Source organism: Propithecus coquereli, unplaced genomic scaffold (genome assembly GCF_000956105.1).
Source record: "Propithecus coquereli isolate 6110/MARCELLA unplaced genomic scaffold, Pcoq_1.0 Scaffold66, whole genome shotgun sequence".
NCBI classification, from domain to species: Eukaryota; Metazoa; Chordata; class Mammalia; order Primates; family Indriidae; genus Propithecus; species Propithecus coquereli.
In genome coordinates this window covers 10247760-10269218 of record NW_012152618.1, presented here as the reverse complement: position 1 = coordinate 10269218, position 21459 = coordinate 10247760, and the positions used below count along the sequence as shown (strand labels likewise).

General features: G+C 55.7%; 2 protein-coding genes across 3 annotated transcripts; both read right to left on the bottom strand.

The window, feature by feature from the left end:
- Nucleotides 1-1554: 1554 nt before the first annotated feature.
- Nucleotides 1555-14157, bottom strand: FBRS (fibrosin). Its single transcript, XM_012660345.1, has 18 exons — nucleotides 12626-14157; nucleotides 12158-12337; nucleotides 11416-11451; nucleotides 11286-11315; nucleotides 10023-10071; nucleotides 9631-9931; nucleotides 7931-8232; nucleotides 7517-7722; nucleotides 7357-7401; nucleotides 7045-7140; nucleotides 6741-6809; nucleotides 5910-5939; nucleotides 5460-5531; nucleotides 5029-5146; nucleotides 4843-4923; nucleotides 3803-3886; nucleotides 3462-3669; nucleotides 1555-3354 (listed from the first exon to the last, which is right to left on the bottom strand). Exons 1-18 carry the CDS (start codon nucleotides 13079-13081, stop codon nucleotides 2772-2774), a joined length of 2946 nt encoding a protein of 981 aa, XP_012515799.1. The 5' UTR covers nucleotides 13082-14157; the 3' UTR covers nucleotides 1555-2771.
- Nucleotides 14158-16004: 1847 nt separating this feature from the next.
- Nucleotides 16005-20309, bottom strand: PRR14 (proline rich 14). 2 transcript variants are annotated; one of them, XM_012660359.1, is made up of 11 exons: nucleotides 20020-20309; nucleotides 19728-19896; nucleotides 19002-19123; nucleotides 18740-18929; nucleotides 18416-18459; nucleotides 18106-18215; nucleotides 17215-17800; nucleotides 17008-17080; nucleotides 16839-16930; nucleotides 16483-16554; nucleotides 16005-16392 (listed from the first exon to the last, which is right to left on the bottom strand). In XM_012660359.1, exons 1-11 carry the CDS (start codon nucleotides 20040-20042, stop codon nucleotides 16113-16115), a joined length of 1761 nt encoding a protein of 586 aa, XP_012515813.1. In that variant the 5' UTR covers nucleotides 20043-20309; the 3' UTR covers nucleotides 16005-16112. The 2 variants fall into 2 exon arrangements, with proteins under 2 accessions (XP_012515813.1, XP_012515814.1); XM_012660360.1 differs by having other exon boundaries at nucleotides 16006-16392; nucleotides 17008-17077.
- Between the last annotated feature and the right edge of the window lie 1150 nt (nucleotides 20310-21459).

Sequence of the window (21459 nt, the reverse complement as noted above, 5' to 3'; positions counted from 1 at the left end):
AAGGCAACAGGTATACTTGGAACAGGCCACCCAGTTAATTGTAGGGGACTCAGGTAGGGACCAACCCTGGTAACCCAGTTTAGTAGTCACTTGTTTTTTTAACGGTTACATCAAAGAATAATTTTAAGTGTAAAAAGGAAATTGCAAAACAGTACATTTCACAAGATCCCATTTTTTCAAAATATTTTACACACATACAGGTATATTACCTCGTTTTATTGTTCTTTGCTATATTGTGCTTCACAGATAGTGCATTTTTTATAAATTTAAGGTTTGTGGCAACCTTGAGTTGAACATCTGTCAGTGTCATTTTCCCAATAGCATGTGTTCACTTTGCATCTGTGTCACATTTTGGTAATTCTCACAATATTTCAAACTGTTTCACTATCATTATATCTGTTATGGTGATCTGTAATCAGTGATCTTTGATGTCACTATTTTTAAATTGTTTTCGGGCACTACAAGCCAAGCCCGTATAAGGTATGGCAAACTCAGTCAATAAATGTGTTCTGTCCGCTCCGCTGACTGGCTGTTCTCCCATCTCTCTCTCCTCAGGCCTCCCTCTTCCCTGAGATATGATATTGAAATTAGGCCAATTAATAACCCTACAATGGCTGAACTTAAGAGTTCAAGTGAAAGAGTCCACTGATGAGGCAAACTTCAGCTGTCTTATTTGAAGAAACTGCCACAGCCACCCCAACCTTCAGCAACCACCACCCTGATGAGTCAGCAGCCACCAACATCAAGGCAAGACCCACCACCAGCAAAAAGATCACAACTCACTGAAGGTTCAGATGATCACTAGCATTTTTTGCAATAAAGTACTTTTTAATTAAGGTACGTACAATGTTTTTTTAGACAATGCTATTGCACACTTAATAGACTACAGTATACTGTAAACATAATTTTATATGCACTTGGAAACCAAAAAATTCGTGTAACTTGCTTTGATATTTACTTTATTGTGGTGGTTTGTAGTAGTTAGAAAAATAACTGAGGAATTTACCCCAACAATTAACAGCAGTTATCTCTGGAGAGGTTGGATTATGGTCCCATTGTACTATGTATTTCTGGGTGTTTGGATTGATTTATAGTGACCATGTATTACTTAACAAAAACCAATACATTTTTAAAACTTATGCTTTCTAACATAACTATGAATGGACATACATGTGTAGATAAACACATAGAAAGGAACCTGAAGAACATATGTCAAATGATCGAGAGTGGCTACCTCTGGGGAAGGGTATGGGGTTTGGGAAGGCTGGCAGGTGAAGGGGAAATTTAATGTTTTGCTCAGTGTCTTTCTGTATTATTTGAATCTTATAGAATATGTATTCCTGGGTTGTAGAAAAATAACGTGAAAAACTTCAGTGCCCAACACTCTAATGCATCCATCCAGAAGTAGCAGAACAACTCTCCCAAAAGGGAAGGAGGGAAAAACTTTCCTCAGGACAAGGACAGTGTTGTCCTCACCCCACCCCTACCCCAGGACCCAGCCCAGCCCACCCTAGGCCACCCCACCCCACACACACTGAAAGAGGAGCCGGGGGCCTCATTGTAACACTCATTTTTATATAAATATCCGCAAGTCATGTTACAGAATAAGCCCCACCAGGGAAAAAAGTCAACGTATGGTTTGGTTAAACTGACCCCTGCCTTCTAGGTCGGGCCCCAGCCTAGAGGCGCCTGTTGCTTTGGGAAGGTTGGGGCTGCTGCCGTGAGGCTGCTGAAGCTGCCCGTGTCGCCCACCCCTGGGCCGACCCCCTTCTTTGGTGTGTGGTACATGGTGACCTTCTCCGGCCCCCCTTACCCAGGGCAGGGTTTTGGAGAACAGGGTTCAGGGAAGCAGGGCCCAGGAGTCCTGGGGGCACTTGGAAATGGGGTGAGGGGGATTGAGCCATTAAGAGGTGGTGGAGCCTGAGGCTTAGAGGTTGAGCCTTTTGAGGGTGGGAGCACAGAGTTAACAGGAACAAATGGGGGGAACCTGGGCTGTCAGCCAAGCAGGAAGTATTTGCCTTTCCCTTCAGCCTAGGTCCCTAGGTCCCTTCCCCTGTTGGTCCACCTCCTACTGGACCCCACATTCCCAGGGAGAAGCCCTGGGTTCCTGCCTGACCCCTCCCAGCTCTTCCCCTGCAATCCCCGCCTTCCCCCATAGAGAGGCCAGAGGCTAGGAACACAGCACCAGTCTGAGGATTTAATTAACCAGGAAGGGGACTGTTGGGAGGGGCACCCCTGTAAAAATGTACAAAAGGTCTCGGGGGCTACATGGAAGGGGTGATAAATATGTACATGGAACCCCTCTTCCTTTAGCCCCTCCTCCCCCAGCCCTAGGAGGGCATGAGGACTTGGGTGGTCGGTGAAGAGGAGGGGGCACTTTGGCCTCTGGCTTAGTGAGCCCTTGGGGAGGCAGGCCAAGGACCTCGAGGCCCTCAGAGGGCGTGATGGTGCACCTCAGGAGATCATGAGCTATGACCTCTGAAATGACCCCCACACTCATGTAAACACACATACACACACACACACACACACACACACACACACAACTTTCTCTCTCTAGAGGTTTGTGACCTCTGCTCTACCAGTGACCCCAGGGTCCATGTGATGCTTATCTTGTGGGGGTTGGGGCTTCTGCTCCCAGGTTCCATGACCTCAGAGGTGGCTGGTGAGGTTATGACCTTTGCCCTCCAGCCCTGGCTTAAAACCTCAGCCCTAGGACCTTGTCAAAAGGAAAGGGGAGATGGAGCTTTGCCCCTGCCCCTCCCCTTCCCTCACCTGTCAGCCCGAGCTGGGCCAGGGGCCCTAGGTGGGGAACTGGGCCGTGGGGCGGGTACAAGTGGAGGTGGTGCCCCCAAAAGGGCTCCTGGTGGGGTCTTGCTGAGAAGGTGAGGGGTTCCCGGGGCCGCGGCAGGTGGCGGCGGAGGAGCCAAGCGGCTGTATAGCAGGGGATGAGCAGGCTCCAGACCATAGAGGCGGGCAGCAGCCACGGCACCTGGTCCAGTAAGCTCCTCACCCGCCTCATAGAAGCGAGGTGGCCTAGCAAGGCGTGGGGGCCCTGCCAACCAGGTTGGCTCCAGGAAGCCAGCACAGCGCTCTGGTGGACTAGGGCCCAGAAAGGGGGGCGGCCGGGGCCTCTCAAACAGCAGGTGAAGGCCCTGAGGGCCGGTGGCTGCTGCAGCAGCTGCAGCAGCGGCAGCAGCAGCGGCAGCAGCGGCGGCAGCGGCAGCAGCCTCCTCCTTTCGTTCTTCCTTCACCCGCACGGATTCCTTGGCTGGCCTGGCCCCCTCCTCGCCAGCCCGGGCCTTGGGAGTAGCAGGAGAAACTCGGAGCTGGGGCCGGGAGAAGGGGAGGTCCCTGGGGGCAGGTGTGGGAGAGAGAGAGAGAGAGAGAGAGAAGGAAGTCAAGTGGCAAGCAGAGGCTGAGGGGCAGGCAGGGTGCAGGTAGGGACGGGGCAGGCATACCTGTCTTTCTCCTCCTTGGTGATAGAGGGCTCCCTCCGCTCCACAGGCCGCTCCTTGTCTGAGCCTGGTGTCCGGGCGGCCTCAGGGGGCCGGACCCAGGCAGGAAAGGCCAGAGGACTGCGGTGCAGGCGGCCCCATGGGTCTGGCGGGGAGGCGAAGGCTGGTGGAGCCCCTGGACTTTCTTTCTGGGCAAAGACGGCGCCGGAGTCTGGGCAGAGGGTAAAGTAGAAAGTGACAGGGGCCAGAAGAGGGGGCCCCGTTCAGGCATCCTCCCAGGCCCCTGCCAGAGCATACATTACCCCACTGCTGCAGCCCCCCACCCCACCCCAACCTGCACTCACTGAATGTGGGGCTGCCCAGGCCTCCAAAGGCCCCGTTGGAGAGGGCAGCCAAGGAGGCGAAGCTTGTGGGACGCCCAAAGGGATCTGTGGGAGAAAAAGGGGATGGTCAGAGACTGGACAGCCTGCTCCAAGCAGGCATGAGGACCCAGCAGGGAAGAGGCGGAGCCGCAAGCAGGCCTGGAACCTCTGGCTGCATGGTCTCAACAACCCTGTGCTGAGCATTTCCTCAGGCCAGGCAAGGCTTTGGGCTTTGACATGCACCGGGCAGTTTAACCTCACAACAAGCCCCATTGAGGCAGATAGGATCATTCCTGCTTAAAGATGATCAAACAGGCTCAGAGAAGTAAAATGACTTGCCAACGGTCAGCTAGCCAGCGAGTGGTACCATCAACCCAGGGCCTCTCTGACACCAGACGTCAAGCTCTTACCCCCCACTCCCCAACATAGCCACCTGGACCCATCTTAGCAGACCTCAGCTCTGCAGCAAGCCACTTGCCTCAAGACCTCTGCTGGCTTCCCCCCATCTGACATGCAGAGCCCTTCCCAGCCTGACCCTAACTTCATGCATGTGTCACAAAGCCAGTCAGAACAACTACCTATCCTCCCAGGGAACCTCACAATTTCCCCAGCCAGGAACACCTTTCTCTATGTCATCAGGCTTAACTCCTCCTTGTCCACCCAAACCCAGGTTAAATCTCCCCAAGAGGCCTGCTGAGATCGCTAAGAGTTAGTGCCCATGCCCTCCCCTTGTCCTGCACTGCCTCCCCCACCCTCCTCTCCCAGATGGCACACTACCCCCCTCAGAGACAGGGTCTGAGCTGGCAGAGACTGGAAATTACCCTGTCTTTCCCTACTCATTTTACACATGAGAAAATCAAGGCTCAGAGGGGGTACAGTAACTTGCCCAAGGTCAGAAAGCAAGTGGAACCAGGTCTACCCCCATTCCAGCTGCCTGTCAAGTCTGATTTCCATCCCCAGCTTGAGAATCCCTGGAAGTCAGGGACAAGGCCTGGGTTGCCCAACATGCCCTTGGCTCTTACCAATGTGGGTGCTGGGGCTCAGGAAGGGTCCGTGGGCCCCGGGAGCTGCCGTGAAAGGATTGGCTGCAGCATGGACGGCACCTGGGGCAGAGAGGTGGGAGATTCTGATGAGGCTGAGTGGGCGCAAGGTGGGCCTTGGGCTATAGACGGGGAACCTCAGGCTCCGAGAGGGCTGGCCAGACTCACCAGTCGCAGTGAAGAGGGAGGCCGGGTGGGAGAGCTCCTGCCCAGGGGGCAGGGCCCCATAGGGCCCCGGAAGGCAGGGCAGGAGGTCGTTCCGAAAGTCAAGCTTGTGGGAGTCACCCTGCGTGGGACACAGGGAGAGGGGCAGTGAGTGAAGAGCCAGGTCTGGTCTAGCTCTTGCTCTCCCACCCTTAGTTCCCCTCCAAGGGCTGGCTGGCACCAAGATGGGGCTTGGATGCCTATCCTCTGCTTCTCTCAGAGCGTTTCTGACCATCCCCCTAATTAGCCAGAGAACTAAATGCCCAGCAGCGACAGGGGACAGGAGAGAATGTTTCTGGCCAAGCTTCCACTGAGCTCTGTTGAAGGTAAATTCCAGGAACTCAGGCCACCCCTGACTCTCAGACCCACTCTCCCCAGCCCTCCAGCCCCAGTACCTTCATCTTTTCCTGGTGTCTCAGGATCATGTAAGCCACGCGCACGTGCATGGCACACCACTTCCCTGGTTTCTGCCGCCCCAGAAGGATGACCAAAGGGAAAGGGAAGGAAAGAACGTTCTCTCATCACCCACTCCAGGCCTGGCCCTGGGCCCAGCCTTGCCATACAACATCCCCATTCATCATCCCTACAACTGAGGGATGACTAGGTTCATTTTATAGCCTAGGAAACTGAGGCTCAGAGAGATAAACTGTCTTGCCCAAGGTCCCATGGCCAGTTACATCCGAGCCCAGGTCTGTGACTTGAAATCCCATCACTTTTTACTATTCCACATCTGGCTGCCTCCATATACTGAGCTTCTCACTTGTTCCCAAGCAAGACCCCCCTCAGCCAAACACCCTGACACCAGCCCCCAGCCTCATGCAGCCTGAGGTCCTCACCCAACTCACCCTCAAAGGTGGCCGGAAATGGTCGGGGATCTGGGGATGGCAAAGGAGAGATTGGAGGCGATTCAGACCTGATAACTGAGCTGGGTGCCAGATCTCCATAGCACCCACTCACCCACCAAACTCCTCCCTGAGACTGTGTAGCTCCTTTAAACCTTTCCTGCTTGGGTCAAAACTCCTTTCCCCATTTCTCCCACTCCAGGTAACTCCCCTCCAGCATAAGGTTTCTGAACCAGGCCCCACGGAGGTGCCCTGCTTGGACTGCTGTGGGATGGGTGAGTGGGCAGGCAGGACAGGTTTCTCAACTAGAAAAGCTATCCTATTAACAGCTTTGTAATTCAGAGGTCTGTTTATGATTTCTTTAGGGAAAAAAATGCCTTTAAGTTGGAAAACCTGTTCTAGTGTACCCTTTAGGAAACACATCCTGTGCTTTTCACAATGTTCCCAGAGCCCGGGGGTCTAAGGCTGCTGCATGTGCCAAGGGGGAGGGAAGGCTCTGGCTCCTCAGCCACTTCACAAAGGGGCAGCTTATCTTTTCATTGTTTTATGAACAGGGCTTCCTGGTATGATGTCATTTATTAAAAAAGCGTTCTGTGACTCAAAAAAATTTGAAAACCCCTATAGAGACCACTGTCCTAAATAATCTTATTCCTGGGACAATCTCACGAAATTCCTCCTATTCCTCATGACTGTGAAATCCTGTTATTTACAGACATTCCCTTTCATTAGACACCCAGAGACAACCCTGATCACGTATTAAAGGGAGAAGTCAGTAGTTCACTCTCCCACAACATACCTTGCAGCTCCCCCAGGACCTGCCCTGGCCCCCCTCACCTGTGTCCCCTTCTGGGGGAGCCCGCTTGGCACTGGCCCCAGTCGTGGTGGCAGCTCAGGGTTCGTGCTCTGGGAAAGGGGAGTGGAGGGATCAGACAGGAAAGCTGGCACCAAGCATAAAAGGGGCCTAGAGCCAAGCTAGGGGATGGGACAGGGGAGGGAGCATGGCTTTAGAGAAACCTGGGTCCAGAAGGGGAGGAGAGGAGGATGGGCATGGTTTGAGGAAGGGGAAGAAGGTATGTGGATCTGGGGTGTCTGGGTTTGTAAAGGGTAGGAGGTGGTGGTGTCTGGATTGGGAGCTCACCTTGGGCTGGAAGGCCCCCTGCAGGGAGCCAAAGGAGACAGCCGGCGGGAGGCCCGGAGGTAGCCCAGGCACTGCGGGAGGGAAGGCCGTGTACGGCTGTGGAGAGAAGGGGACTAGTCCAAGCAGGGGGTGGAGGTGCAGCCCAAGTCTGGTCTGCCCATCAGTCCTCTGGCCTCCACCCTAAACTCCCCCCAGGGAGCGGTCCCAGGCTCAAGGCTCTTGCTTTTGAAGCTACAGACTGGACCCCAATGGTCAGGGCCACAGCACTGATGCATCCACACCCACACCACTCACACACACACGCACACTCACATTATGTCGGAAAAGGCCTTCCATCTTTCCTGGATATTTCTCAAACTAGGGAAGAGAAGGGAAGAGTGAGCTGCCAGCCAGGGACCCAGGGCCTTCCCCTAGAAGCCACACCCTCCCCCCAGGCCTCTGAGCCTCATCACCAGCCCAATGAGGAGCTCACCATGTGGGGGCCGTGGGGTGGCAGCAGGCCCGGGGGGTAAGGGGTGAAGTGCTGGTGGGTGTGCTGGTGGGTGTGCTGGTGCTGGTGGTTGTGCTGGTGGAACTGGAAGGCCAGGGGCCGGGCCGAGCCCCCTGCCCCCACCACCTCAGGGCCACCCGGGGCATTCAGGTAGCGAGAGTTCAGGTCCTGGCCCATCAGGTCCTGCTCTGTGAGAGGGGAGGGGGAGAAGGCTTTAATGTCTGTCGCCGCCATAGCCATATCAGCCTTCTTGGGTCCAGGACTGGCCTTCCCTCTGGCCTTGAGCCACTCCCTCCTCAAGCCCTGCTGTCTGCTGAGGCCCAGATGCCCCAAAGTCGACTGGGCCCCAGCCCGGGGCCATGGTCCCCCACCCCCCGGCCAGGACCCCAAACTCACCAGAAAGGGCGTTAGCGGCTGAGGCCCCAGGGTGCCCTGGCACCTGCAGCAGGGGTGGGGGTGGGGGCAGGGTGGGGCCAGGGGAGAACAAGGAAGGGTGGTGGGGTGGTGGGGGGGGCCGCAGCCCGGGGGGGGGAAAGCCGTGGGTGGACAAAGGCAGGGGCAGTGAGGGCGTCGGGGGCCGGTGGGTGAGCTGCGCGGACGAGGAGGAGGCAGATGAGGAGGAGGAGGACGAAGAGGATGATGAGGGGGGAGGCTGAGCCACGGGAGGGGCCGGGGCCTTGGGGGGCGGCCGTGAAGAGCTGGGGAGAGAAGTGGGGAGATGAGTGAGGGGGTTGGGAGGTGCCAGCTCTGACGGGAGGGGGTCAGAAGCCTGGGTGATACCGTGACTCTGGTTCTTCAACATGGGAAGTGGCAGAACCCAGCCCCCAGGATCCCCCCACCCAGGGAACCCGTCCTCAGACTGAGGTGCCTCCCACACCCAGTGGACCCCCTCTTCTCCCTCTCTAGGTCTCTTCTTCCACACAGCTGCCTCTGCCATGTCCAGCCATATGACTTTCCCTTTCTGACTCAACCACAGCACAAAACAGATCATTCATTTTGACGCTTAATTATAACAGGCCACCTGGGTTTCCCCACTAAGACAGTGGAAGCAGCACCGTCCTGGCCTGGCCTGGGAGTCAGGAGACCTGAATTCTAGGCCCATCTTGCCATTAATGCCCTGGGTGACCTTGAGCAAGTCACTGCCCCCTCTGAGCCTTAGTTTTCTCAATAATAATAACAATGATAATGATGATGACAATAAAAATAGCATCCATGATAATAGTGTCAATAATTCTTACCCTTTGGTGAGCACTTACTGTAGGCTAAGTGCTGGCACCTGCTTTATATGCTAATGCAAGTGTCTCCGACATTTCACGCCACCTTCCCAACTGCTATCCCGGCAGTGTAACCATCTGTACTGTACCTGTTCACTTCTTTCTATAACTTAACTCAGTTTTTTCCTTATTTACCTAGTCTCACCCTAAGCAATATGTGAAATCAAGGGATTGAGGTACTAGTCATATTTCTCGAAAGCACATAAAAGCTAACTCATGACTGTGTTAAAAAGTTTACTCATGTAAGACCTAAAATCATCCCACGTACCACTAATAATGAGTGCACACACTTTGGGAAACACTGCATTCACTCAGTTAATCCTCAAGACAGCTTTGGGATGAAGGTACTATTATTATTTCATTTCACAGAAAGAGGAAATAAAGGCTCAGAGGGGTTAAGTGACTTGTTAAAAATCACACAGCCAGTAAGCAGCAGAGCAGAAATTTGAATGCGGGTCTGACTGACACCAAAGCCAGCACTCTTAATCATCATGTCAGCATTTCCCAAAGTATGTTCCAAAGATATTCCCAAAGTATATTCCTACCAGATGTGCCTTACAAAGAGTTCTCACCAGCAAATAAAACTGGGAAACGGCACAAACTAGATTTCCCCATGTGTGAATGTACGAAGGGCTCAGATAAGTCCTGCAGTAATCTTGTTAAATTTGTTTCACCTAGTGTCTCTCAAACTTTTCAGCTTCAGAATCCTTTCTTTAAGACACACCTTACACGTGCCATCCTGTGTCCCCATCACAGAATGCAGGGGTTGGCACCAAAATGACCAGCTCCTTCCACACCAGACCAAACCCCCGGACCGCTCACCTGCCAGTGCTGAGGTCCAGGCTGCTGCCATAGGGAGAAGTGCGGAGGCCGAAGGGCGAGACCCGAAGCTGCAGCTGGGGCTGGGGCGGGGGTGGCAGACTGGGGGTGGCCGGCAGGGGTGCAGGGGGTGAGACAGGAGGCCGAGGGGCCGGTGGAGGCGGTGGTTCCTTTGGGGGGAAAGGCACTAGCAGCGGGTCGGGCCCCGGGGGCTGTTCCTGGCTCCGCTCCAGGCCCGACACTTTAGGGACCACGGAGAGTTTTGCTTCACAGTTCCCATTGAAGACGCCATGGGGGCCCGAGGCTGTAAGGGCAGGATGGCAGACATGATCAGGTGAGGCCCATGCTCACCCAATTTCCCTCCCTTGCCTCCAGCCACAGCCCTTAGGACCAACCTTTGCTGGTTGAGACAGTAAAAGATGGGTCGAGGTCATCATCGGAGACCTGGGGAAGAAGGATAGGGATAGGGTTAGGTTGTGGTCAGGCCAGGCCTCCATCCAGGAAGGCCAATGTCCTCTGAGCATGCTAGGAACTGGTGGGAATGGCAAATCTGTTCCATCAGTTTAGCTGAGATCCCTCAGAGACTGTGGGCTCTAGGTGCCCTAAGCCTGGAGAAAGGAGTGGAGCAGCTGAGCCCAAGAATCTGATAGGCCAGAAGACTGAGACGAGGCAGCACTGAAGTAACAGAGAAGCAGGCAAATCGAAACAGAAATGTCAGACATCACTGCCTGGTGGCCCGCGGGTCTGCCTGGCCTACAGATTTGTTCGGTCCACAAGCATTAGCAAAAATTTTTAAACTAACTGTGGATACTTAGAAATCCAGAGATTCCTCATTAAAACCCAGACTTACAGATTATCTCTATAATGGGCTCCCATTCTCATGGCAACAATCAACTAGAACTGGATAGCTGGATGGATAAGAACTCTATGGTTCACCAAAGTCTCCGTCCAGCCAAATTTCAAAATGGAAACGACGCACATCGGGGAGTGTAAATTTAGTTATTTACAGGGGCCAAGTGGGTAGAGCATTAACTGCTAGAACATATTATCTCAAAACAAGTAAAACAGCCCAAATAAGAAACTGAAATACACCTTTATGGGACAAGTTCTTACACTGACTAACTACAATGGTCTAGTGTCTTCACTGCCATCACTATGGTCTCTGCTCAGACTCTAATCTATAAGCCTTTCATTGTAAGAACAGACTAATGGCTAGCAGAAGGACCAGCTGAGTTCCACAGCCACTCTGGATTTCTGTGAAGAACCAATGGTAGCTTCAAGGGCTTTGGAAAGGATGGGACAAAAAGACGTGGACCTTTCATTCTTTGGTCAGCCAGCCTTAGTCACCAAAAAAAAAAAAAAAAAAGAAACCACTTACCCTCCCAATCCCTCCCTTCTCAAAAATCTAATCCTTGCGGGGGGGGGGGGGGGGGGGGGGGGGGGGGGGGGGGGGGGGGGAGGGGCAAGGGCAACATACGTTACCTAAACATCTGTATCCCCATAATATGCTTAAAAAAAAAAAAAAAACCTAACCCTGGCTCAACCTAACCCATGTTCCCCACTCAAGGAGAAGCTGTCTGCTGCACACAGAAAGTATTTAAGCTGCACTCCCTTTTACAAGTAGTGACACTGCCCACCCAAGTTCTAGCCCCACTCACCCTCTCGTCCAGATCACTTTCCGCGTCACACTGGGGAGAAGGAAAGACAGAGGAGAGGTGTCACAAGAGGGAAGAGGAGTGGGGCCCAAGGTGGAAAGGGGAGGGGCCAGTGCAGGTGGACAGCACTTACTATGTATCCAGCTTCCAGAGAGTGACGGGAGGAGGCCTGAGAAAGACCAGAGTCCAGAGGTAAGGGAGGCGGATAAAGTCTCGACTTCCAGCAAGGCCCTCAAGGTCCCTCATGATTCACTCACATGCTTTCTCTAGCTGCTTCTCACTACTGCCCACCCTCGTTCCCAATGTTCTTGTCCTTCCCTAAATACACCAGGTTCTCATCTTTGTGCTTTTCCCCCATTTCTCCTCTTAGCAAACTTCTGACTATACTTCAGGGCCTGACTAAGACATCCCAGGGGGCTTTCCCTAACCACAGCCCTCCTCCCATCCCCCAGGCAGAGTGAGTGGCTTCCTCCTGTGGGTTTCTAAAGCATCTCTCCCAGACCTTTGCCTTCTTCTGCTTCTCAAGTTAAGGTCTAGGTGTTTGTTGACTACTTCTTTCCTGCTAGACTGCCATCACCTGGAGGGAAGGGCAGGGACCACATCTAATGTATTTACGATTCAAATAAGTCCTTTTGATGTGTCTCTAAATTATCAACGTGTTTGAAAGAGATGTAGCACTAGGCAAAAGCAGGTGAGTCTGACTGTAGCCAAGTCTTTGTGAAACCTGGATAGGTGTGGGGGCTCAAATTTGCTCTGCCTTCCTCTTTGCCCTCAGAGACCAGGGTCACTGTTTACAGTAGGCAGTGGCATTACTGATTCTCTAAGTACTTTCTGCCTAAACAGTTTTAAAGGATGGGGATCTGGAATAAGCTCACCTCTTTCCTTCTCCGCTTATTGGGCCATTTTCGGGCCCGATCCCCTGGTGGCCGGCCAGGCTCCCGATCAGAGCTGTCCCCTGGCTCCCCAGTGGCCCCACTGGAGCCCCCCCTCTTCCGTTTCCCAGAATGCTTCAGCCGATGTTCCAGTCGCTCTGGGGGCTGAAGAGATGCATCCTTCTGTGGAGGAGGAGGTGGGGCTGAAGTGGATGGAAAAAGGAAAGCTCCCGACCTCTCTGGGGGTGACCAGGCTACCAAAGTACCCTCAGGCTGGGTAACCTGGTTGGTCCCTGGAAACTAGTTCTACCTCCTCCCACCCCAGGGTGGAGCAGAGGCCTGGCCAGAGGAGCCGGTTGCTCTGGTTTGGGGTGCCAGCATTCCCCCCTCAACTCCACCCACTCTAGGCACTATACCCTTCTCTCTGCCCCTCAGAAATTCCCAAAGGCCCCCAGCCCCATCAGGCCCCACCTGCAAGGCTTCGAGGCTGGCGAAGCTAGCGATGGCGAAGCCATCGATCAAGTCCTCCTCCTCGTCTTCCTCCTCCTCAGGCTCCTCCTCGGCTTCCCCGTCGTCTGCGCCCCCCTCCTCCTCCTCCTCCTCTTCCTCCCCGCGGCTGCCCGAGCCGGCAGGCCGCTTTCGAGCTCGGGGTCGCGGGGGTCGAGGCCTGGGACGAGGTCGCCGCCGTCTCGGGCCCCCAGGCCGCTCTCCAGACGAAGCTGACGACCAAGGCCTGGCGGGCGGCGGCGGTGACGACGAGGACGAGGAGCCGCGCGGGGCGGCCAACAGGGCCCGGGGCGCGTCGCCGCCTGGACCTCGGCGGCGCCGCTGCTCCCGGTCTCGGTCTCGGCGCGAGCAGCGCCGCCGCCGCCGCTCCCCGTCAGCTGCCCAGCCCGGGCCCGGGGCCGCGGCCGCTGCCGTCTCCATGGCGACCGCCCTCAGCGCCGCATCCGGAGGCGGCGGGGCCCGAAGCGGCCTGTCCGCAGGCCCGGGGTCGCAGGCGCGGCGCTGACGGCTGCACAGGGACGAGAGGGCCACGGCTTCCCCTTTAAAGCAGGATCTGCTGGCCCCGCGCTTGCCCCAAGGCCAAGGCCCGGGGAGCCGGCGCCGCCCCCGGGTCGACAAGCCCTAGGGGCCCCCCCTTGGGCCCGACGGGGCCGCGACGGCGAAAACGGGCGGCCGTCGCTTTAAAGCGAGGCCTCAAGTTGTCCAGCCCCCGGCTCCTTTAAGACGATCTGACGGTGTCCGGCGGAGTGCGGTGGCCGCCCCCTGCCAGGGGTCGAGACAAGTCTCCCCGAGGAAGAGGAAGGGCCACCCCTTTAAAAGGGGCCGAAAGCTCGCCCCGAAACGCAGACCTCCCCTTTAAAAGTGTCTCAAGTCCTCCGGCTAAAAGAGACCACCCCTTTAAAGAGTCCAGGGTCCTTCAAACTGCAGGCCGTCCCTTTAAGGGCTCAGGAGTTAGTTTCTAGTCCGCCACAAGCTGCCACTTCCCCTTTAAGCAGAATTTAAAGGACTTCTTGCGGGGCGGAGGGATAGAAGGAGCTGAGAAACCGCACTCGCCCCAATTCTCCCAACAGCAGTTAATTTGTCAGCTTCTGTTCAGCGGCTTCCCCTTTAAGGCTGGCGTTGGAGTCCGCCGAGTTCAGTGGCCACCCCTTTAAGGAGATTTAAAGGGTCCTCTTCCAGGCCCAGCTCTTCCAGCCTCCGCCTCCGGTCGCCATGAAAGGCGGGAGGAGAGGCGGGGCCGCGGGGGCCAGCCCTCCAAAGCCCCGGATGTGAGGCAACGGTGACGGATAGAGCTTCTCTGTCCGCCGACATAAAAGTCTCTTCCTCCTTTCCTTCGTCTCTGTCTGACTTGTGTCTTAGGGGATCCGGAACGGCTGTTGGGCAGCTGGGGAACTCCAACGCACACTCCTGTTGTCTCCTTTGGAGTCTTGGGCCTCTTCTCCGCCAGGACTTCCCTGCCCCTCCTCCCTCTTCCTCCTCAGCCTACGCCTCCTTCCTCTCTCTGCCTCCTCCCGACTCTCCGCCCCCTTCCCTTCACCCCCCACCCCACCAGACTAAGTCGTGGATAGGTTGAGAAGCAGACGCCAAGGCGAAGGGCGGAGTCAAACTCAGGGGCGGGTGTAATATGTAACCGCCCTCAAATCTTGGATTGGGTTCCGTCAGATTAGCTCCGCCCTTCCTCAAGTCTCGTGACTCAGCTGGTTAGAAGTAGGTGTTTGGGGCGGTCCCCCACTTAACCACGCCCCTTCCTGCTATTCGATTATTGGCCCACATTTTGACGGAGACTAGGGGAGGAATTGGGATGTGGAGCTCGAGGCCTGAGGAGCGGTTGGCCGCTGGGCGGCGTGCAGCTGCGCCTTGGACAACCAGTTACGTCGTCTGCCCCTTTCTGCCACTTGGCGTAGCGCACAGGCCTCCTGGCGCCTCTCGCATGTGTGTGGTGATGCCACCGTCCGGCTGGTTGCGCGGTGGATAGGTCCGCGGTGCGGGGTGGCCCGAGGACGCTGCGTGATTTGCTAGCGCCGAATGCGGGGGAAGGAAACCGCGTCCGTTAGTGCTCGGTTCAATGTGAGGGTGCTGGCCTGCGCTAACAATTAAAAAACACCTTGCACTCGTTAGCCGAGCGCTTTCTCACATACTAACTTGTGGGTGATAATGATTCTATGAGGTAGATACTGCTATTAGCAGCGGTCCCCAACCTCTTTGGCACCAGGGACTATTTTTCCACGGGGAGCAGGGGAGGGGGAACCGGTTTGGGATGATGCGATCACGTTACATTTATTGTGCAGTCAAACCGCTCTGCTAATGAGAATCTATTTGTGGCTGCTCCCCAGTGCTAGCATCACCGCCTCAGCTCCACACAGATCATCAGGCATTAGAGTCTCATAAGGAACAGGCAGCCTAGATCCCAGTTTACAGTAGGGTTGGCACTCTTATGGGAATGTAATGCTGTCACTGATCTGACAGGAGGCGGAGCTCAGGCCTCAGGCGGTGATGAGAGCGATGGGGAGCCGCAGTAAATACAGATGAAGCTTCAATTTTGCTGGCTGCTTATCTCCTGCTGTGCGGCCGGGTTCCTACCAGGCGGGGACCTGTACCAGTCCCCAGACTTGGGGTTGGGGACTGCAGGCTATTAGCCCCATTTTACAGAAAGGGAGGGGAATTGATGCACAAATGGGTTGTTAGTTTCCCAGCCAGGATTTGGATTAGAGAAACCTAGCTCCAAAGTCTGCTCTAGCCCCTGCTCTTGCTGCCTCTAAATTATTAAAGGTGGGTCCCACTGCTAAATTTGACTGACTTTAAAAAAGAAAAAGTACCACTTCTGTCCTCATTGCCTGGGTTGCCATTTTAATGCAGACAATGCTCTGACATGCTCACTTTGCTTTCTTATCTATAAAATGGCTGTAATTCCCTCTCACAGGGATATGTACAGGTTGAGTACCTGTGACAGGTTGTTGTAGGTACTCGATTATGGCTGATTACTCTTAGCTCTTAAATCCAGGCAGCAGGTCCTCACCAGCATGCTAGGAGGAATTTGGGGTCATTTTGGTCAAGGCCTAGGTCCACTATAGGCCTTTGAGTCTCCTTGATATAAGTGAATTGGGATAACCCTGACCAGGGTTCGGGGTCAGAGTATCATCTGGAGCTGATTCAGACGTGTCCCTGCACACAGGGGAATTCTCCAATCAAGGGAGTGTCTCCAATGACCATTCTACCCCTCCCTGTACTCAAATCCCCTCACCTTCATTGGCACCACCCCCATTTCTCAGTCCTTTGGGCTCCAACATAGAAACATCAGCCAGTACTGCCAATCTATCTCAAACTCAGCCACAGACAGAAAAGAATCAGAAACATATGGAAAACTTTACTAGAAATATAGAGAAAAAAATACAACTGCCTCAGAGGTTTCACCTCCCTTGAGGATGGATTGATAGACAAATAGATGGAGCTCCTAAGTCCGATGAGGCTGCTCCCCATCCACTTTTTCCTCCTCTAGGAGCAATGCATCTAGCTCCTCCAGCCGTTGCTGTAGCAGGGGTCCCACATCTGGGCTGGGGGCCAGGTTAGGAGTCAGGGTCCTGCCAGCTGCAGCCCGGACTGTGCGGGATGGCCGCCGGGATCGAGGATGGCTGCTGTCCCGAAATTCTACAGCCCGTCGGAGCTTCCTTGAGCTGGTGAAAATCAGAGTCCCATTTCGTTCCCGGGGTTCCTCAAAGATGGTCTCAAAGGTCCTGGACGAAGGAGGGAGAGGAGCTGGTTTACTGCATGCCCCTTGGTTCCAGCCTTCCCACTACCATTCTCAAGACTTCCAAATTTCTCACCTCCTGGTTGTGGGTGATTGGTAATTCTTGTTGGTGTAAATTTCTTCCAAGCTGAACTCCTTCTTGTTCAACCTAAGAGCAAAGAAGAAAGGCCACTGAGAACCTTTGGGCAAGTGGGGCCTGAAAAAAAGGATAGGTAAGGGCTGGTCTCTATTTCAGTTTCTGGGCCATGTCAGGGACAGGAGTTCTGACTGAGGCAGACAGGCAGTTCTAAGCACAAACCATGTCTACACTGAATTGAATCCTCTAGGCTAGACTGTGCTCCTTGAGAGGAGACAAAGCTACACTTCAGGGGATATGTTCGGCCCCCTACACCTGTTTAGCCAAGACAGCCCCATGCCCACTGAGCCTCTCACCTGATTGGTCGGGGCAGCCCCATTGGTGTAAGGTTTAGCTGAGGACGGGCTGGTGTCCTGCGTATTCTGAATCGAGAGACCTTTCCCATGGTCTGCAAAAATGGGGCAAAGGGTGAGTGACATGGGCTCAGGTCCCCACCTATCTGCTCCCCCCTGTCTGTAATCCTACCTTGGTCTCAGGGTCTGAAAGCACCTGGTCCTTCCCCTCAGTTGGCTCCTTCCCCTTGATTGAGCCCAACCTGCTGAGAAGGTCAAGGCTCAGGGACAAACAAGATTCACAGCAATATCCCCATCTCCTGCCCACTGGATACTGGGGGAAGGAGGCTGGGCCCAGGCTATGCCCAGGGCTTCAAGGAGGATTTATTGAGAGCACTACCTGGGTTCGGCTGGTTCGGAGAAGGAGGAAGTGGATGCCGTGGGCAAGCAAGATGTGGCGAGAGAAGGGGAGGCTCCCACTCCTCCGAGAGGGAAGACCTCTTTCCGGAGACAGGGCCGAGGGGGTGGTGGGGCTCGGGACATTTCCCCACCACCCACAGTGTGCCTCCGTGGCCGTGGCCGTATTGGTTGGGGCGGAGCAGGTGGCCAGGTGCAGGTGCCTGGGCCAGGGGGTCCCAGATCAGGGCAGGAGTGGCTTCGGCCCAGAGAGGGCTTAGGGAGTGCTGGGGTATTGTGGTCCTGAGCCCGCCACTGGCGGATAGGGGGCCGGGGGCTGACAGATGCAGTGCCCTCAGCAGCCCCAGACTGCTCAGCCTCTGAGATGGCGATCTTCAACTCCAGCTTCATGGGGGATGATGGGGGCTGGGGCCGTGGGGCTTTATTGGGTGTGAGGAAGATGTCAGCAAAGCTCTCCAGCTTGGAGCGGACGGAACGGAAGAGGGGGGCCAAGCCCCAGGGACTGAGGCGGGGACGTAAAAGGCTGGACGGTGGTGGAGTGGATGGGGGCTCCAGAGCAGGATCTGGGGCTGAGGAAAGGAGAGGGTCACAGGTAGGCATCCTCAGCTGCAGGTGTCTAAGCCCCACCTCCGTGGCCTCAGCTCCTCCCCCACACACTAAACTTTGTCCACAGAGGAATAAGGCTACCCCTAAAACACTAAATCCTGCATTTAGGACTCGAACCTCAAGCCTCTGAAGTCTATACCCCATCTTCACACACCTAGCTCTGCCCTGGGTGGGGGTTAAGCCCCACCCCCACCTTGCCATAGACACTTCCAAACTTAACTAGGATTTTCCAGAACCACAAGTCTCATCCCTCTGCCTGAGTCCTTACCTGGTGGTGGGCCCTCTGAAGGATTTGCAGGCAGGACGGAAGGCTGGAACAGGGCTTCTAGGTCCCTGGGTGGAGGTGTTGGCTGGTCAACCATCGTCACGGGCTCAGCTCTGAGGTGAAGGGACAAGGTAAAGGCTGGGGGAGCTTCCAGGTCCAGATCCACCTGAGCCAGCACCTCCCCTGTCCCTTAAGACTTCTGAACGTGCACAAGGAAGGATTGGATAGGTCAATCCTGATGCCCCTGGCTCTGGCTACCTGGCTGATGGCTGTTGCCTGGATACTGTGATAATCCCTTCTCCAGCCCTCTCACCTTTGTGCTGGGACGATGAAATTGGGGGTCTCACTGACGAAGCCCTGGATAAAAATGGGATTTTTGTGTGGAGGCAGGGAAGCCTCCTTTGGCTTCTTTAGCCTCCCATTCCCTGACTCTTTCAGTCCCCAGATATCTGCTTGGGTTTACACCAAAAACTTTTTTATATAGTCTTTGCTCAGCCAGCAGCTGCCACCTAAAATGCCATCCTCCTTACCCTGAGAGAAATTCACCCAAGACTCAGGACTCTTACCCTTCCTCTATCCCCACTGGAGTGCCTGTCCCCAGCTGAACCCCTGACATCCTTACCCTATGTTCCCATACCTCAGCTGGGGGTCTGGGACTGGCAATGTCTTCTAGCATCACCACCAGGGTGGGCTGGGGGACCCGGTCCACCTTTTGTGAAGGGCCCTCCTCTGGGCCAGGGTTTGTCTTTGATCGCCGCCTCAGAGTAGAAGAGGACCGGTGGATGCGGCTCAAGGGCTCTCGGCACAAATGCAGTGGGTCCGGAGGCCTAGAGAGGGAATAGGAATATCAGAGGGGCTCAGCTATGTCCCCAGCTTGCCCGCTATCCTGCCATGCTCACCTGGCCTGCGAAGACCACACAGCCTGCCGGGGTAGTGAGGCAGGTGGCTGGATGCGGACAGAATCCTGATGGTAGCTGTGGTGCCGTGGGATGGAGGTCTCCTCTTGGGACACCAAAGGGACCTATGAGGAGAAGAGGTATCAAGAGTAAGGTGATGGAATGTGGCTGGACTAGACAGGGTCTCCCTGTGCCTAACAGTGCCCTTAGCCACAAAGGTGACAGAGATTATAGCTAGAATTCACTCAAATCCCCAAAGAACAGGTGAGTTATACTGAATTAAGGGCTAGATATTACAGAATCTTGAGCTGCAGGGATGGGACCTGGGTTATTAATCTTCTTACTTAGGCTGTTTGGAAAAGTGAAAAAGACCTTGGGTGAGTCACTGCCTTATTTGGGGCCTCAGTTTTTCTTATCTGTGCAATGGAGTCAAATGCCTCAGCCTGCTGTCCAAGGATGTTGGGCTAGGAAGAAAGCAGAAAGGTTTCTCATACTTAAAAATTGTAGGGATGTGGTTCCAGCCCGGTTGGTGGTGGGGGATGGGCACTGGAGCCCCTGCCTAGGTTGGAGTGAGAGCCAAGAGGTCTCTAGCATTAGGGAGGCTGCCTGAGGGATGGGCATGAAAATGAAGTGTCTGGACATCAGTTATCTTCTGTAGGGATCTGGCCCAACTGTGATACTCAGGAGGGGCGTGGGAGAAAAGAGTGGCTCTCAGTTCAGGGGCCTCACCATGTGGGCAGCCATGACATCTTCCAGCACCACGGCCAGGACCCGCCGAGAGGCCTTTTCCAGGGGAGAAGGGGCCCCCAGGGGCTGTAGCCTCGGCCGTTTCGGGCTCCCAGCACCCCATAACGCTCGAGCAAGGGGCTGGCGGCACAGACGCGGCTGGCCAGGCGGGCTAGAGGGTGAAAGAAGCAGAGGACTGTCGCTTGAACCTGTCATTGGCGCTGTAGTTTCCCGGTACGGCCGCCAGGATCCCAGTCTCCCAGGCTCAAGACAGGCGGGCGGGGCGCGCTCTCACCTGGAGTCCCCGGGAAAGTCCATGGGGTAGGCGGCGGCTCCGGGGGAGTCCCTGGGGGATCCCAGGCTGCGGCCTGGGGTAGGGGGGGAGTCGGGGAGCGGGGTGTGAGGGCCGGCCCCTCCCCAAGGGCTCCGCCCTTCATGGTCTGCCCGCGGCTCCCGGTAGCCCACAGGCCCGAGCCCTGGGGTGCAGAAGGGCGCCCCCGGCCGGCCGCCCGGAGCGGGGGTCCTCCCGCCGCCGCCGCCTGGATCAGCAGATCACTTGTGCCCTGCCTGGCACCTGCCGCGAGAACCTGGACTGCGGCGGCCCCAGTTCTCCTACGGCCCGAGCCTCCCGAGGCCTTTGTCCCTGCAGATTCCACGCCGGGATGCCGGTCCCGAGAGGCTCTGTTTCGGCTGGATCCCTCCCAGCGAGTGGCCGAGGGCTCTAAAGCAATACTCCACACACCGACGATCCTCCCTCCCACCAGATCCCCTAGACTGGATCCCTGCAGAAAGACTCCTACAGCGCGGTTCCTCCAATCGGACGCCGTGCGAGCCTTCTCTTCCCCCTGTGAGCTTCGGCTCCGCAAAGTTCCACTCAGACAGGGGCGGCCCGAGCTTGAGCATCACCGAACTCAGTTTAGATCCCTGGGGATCCACTGTCAAGCAGATACCCCCTTCACTCCAATCCCGGGAGGTCCCGCCCACAGACACCCCCTCCCTCTCCGGATTCCCCACCCAGCGTTCTCCCCCAGCCCGGGACCAGATGGTTCGAATGTTTCCTTCCCCGCCCCCCACCTCCCGCCCTCTCTCCAGCCGCTCCGTGCCCTCCCCCGCGCGCCGCTCACCGCCGCCTCCCGCCGATCCCGGGTCTTTGGCAGCTCCCACCTCCGGCTCCTTTAAAACCAGGCTTACCCAACACTGCCCAACCGCCGAGAGCCTTCTTCTCGGAGCCTCCGGGCACCGCCCAATCGCCGGTCCCCATCTTCCGGGGTAGTGAGAAACTAAGTGAAGCCGTCTGGCGGCCATCACCCCTAGGGGCAAAAAGCCCAATTGGGCAGCGCCGCCATTATAATTGAGGGCAGATATCGTGGTCCTCGTTGAACCTTAGTGGAAGGGATGGCGTCATCTTTTGAGGGCCCGTCCGTGGCCAAATACAATGCCAGGTTTCCTGAAATATTGAGGCAACCGTAATGAAGCTAAAGTGTCGCCACGTTTTTTAAGGGCATCTTCCGGTTCTTTCGTTCTTAGGCCAATAAACATCGACTGAGTGCTAACGATATGTGAAATTCCCAGTTTCCTAGAGTGGCCTCATTTGAAGCTGGTTCCGGCACCATCCTGGTTTCCTCAACGGGGTACCCAGGGCACAGGGTCCGAGTTTGGGAGGGGATGGCGGAGACCCTGAGTCGGAACACCTGCGGCTGCAGACTAGGGCTGGTGCGTCCTCCGACTCCGTTGC

Excerpts from the sequence above, each read along its gene's own strand:
- PRR14 (XM_012660359.1), bottom strand. The coding sequence starts at position 20,042 with ATGGACTTTCCCGGGGACTCCAG. Across the intron at positions 19,897-20,019 it reads GACTTTCCCGGGGACTCCAG|CCCGCCTGGCCAGCCGCGTC; the intron begins GTGAGAGCGCGC and ends TTCACCCTCTAG. Across the intron at positions 19,124-19,727 it reads ATGTCATGGCTGCCCACATG|GTCCCTTTGGTGTCCCAAGA; the intron begins GTGAGGCCCCTG and ends TTCTCCTCATAG.
- FBRS (XM_012660345.1), bottom strand. The coding sequence starts at position 13,081 with ATGGAGACGGCAGCGGCCGCGGCCCCGGGCCCGGGCTGGGCAGCTGAC. Across the intron at positions 10,072-11,285 it reads AAAGTGATCTGGACGAGAGG|GTCTCCGATGATGACCTCGA; the intron begins GTGAGTGGGGCT and ends CTTCTTCCCCAG. Across the intron at positions 4,924-5,028 it reads CTCCCTCTTCACTGCGACTG|GTGCCGTCCATGCTGCAGCC; the intron begins GTGAGTCTGGCC and ends TCTCTGCCCCAG.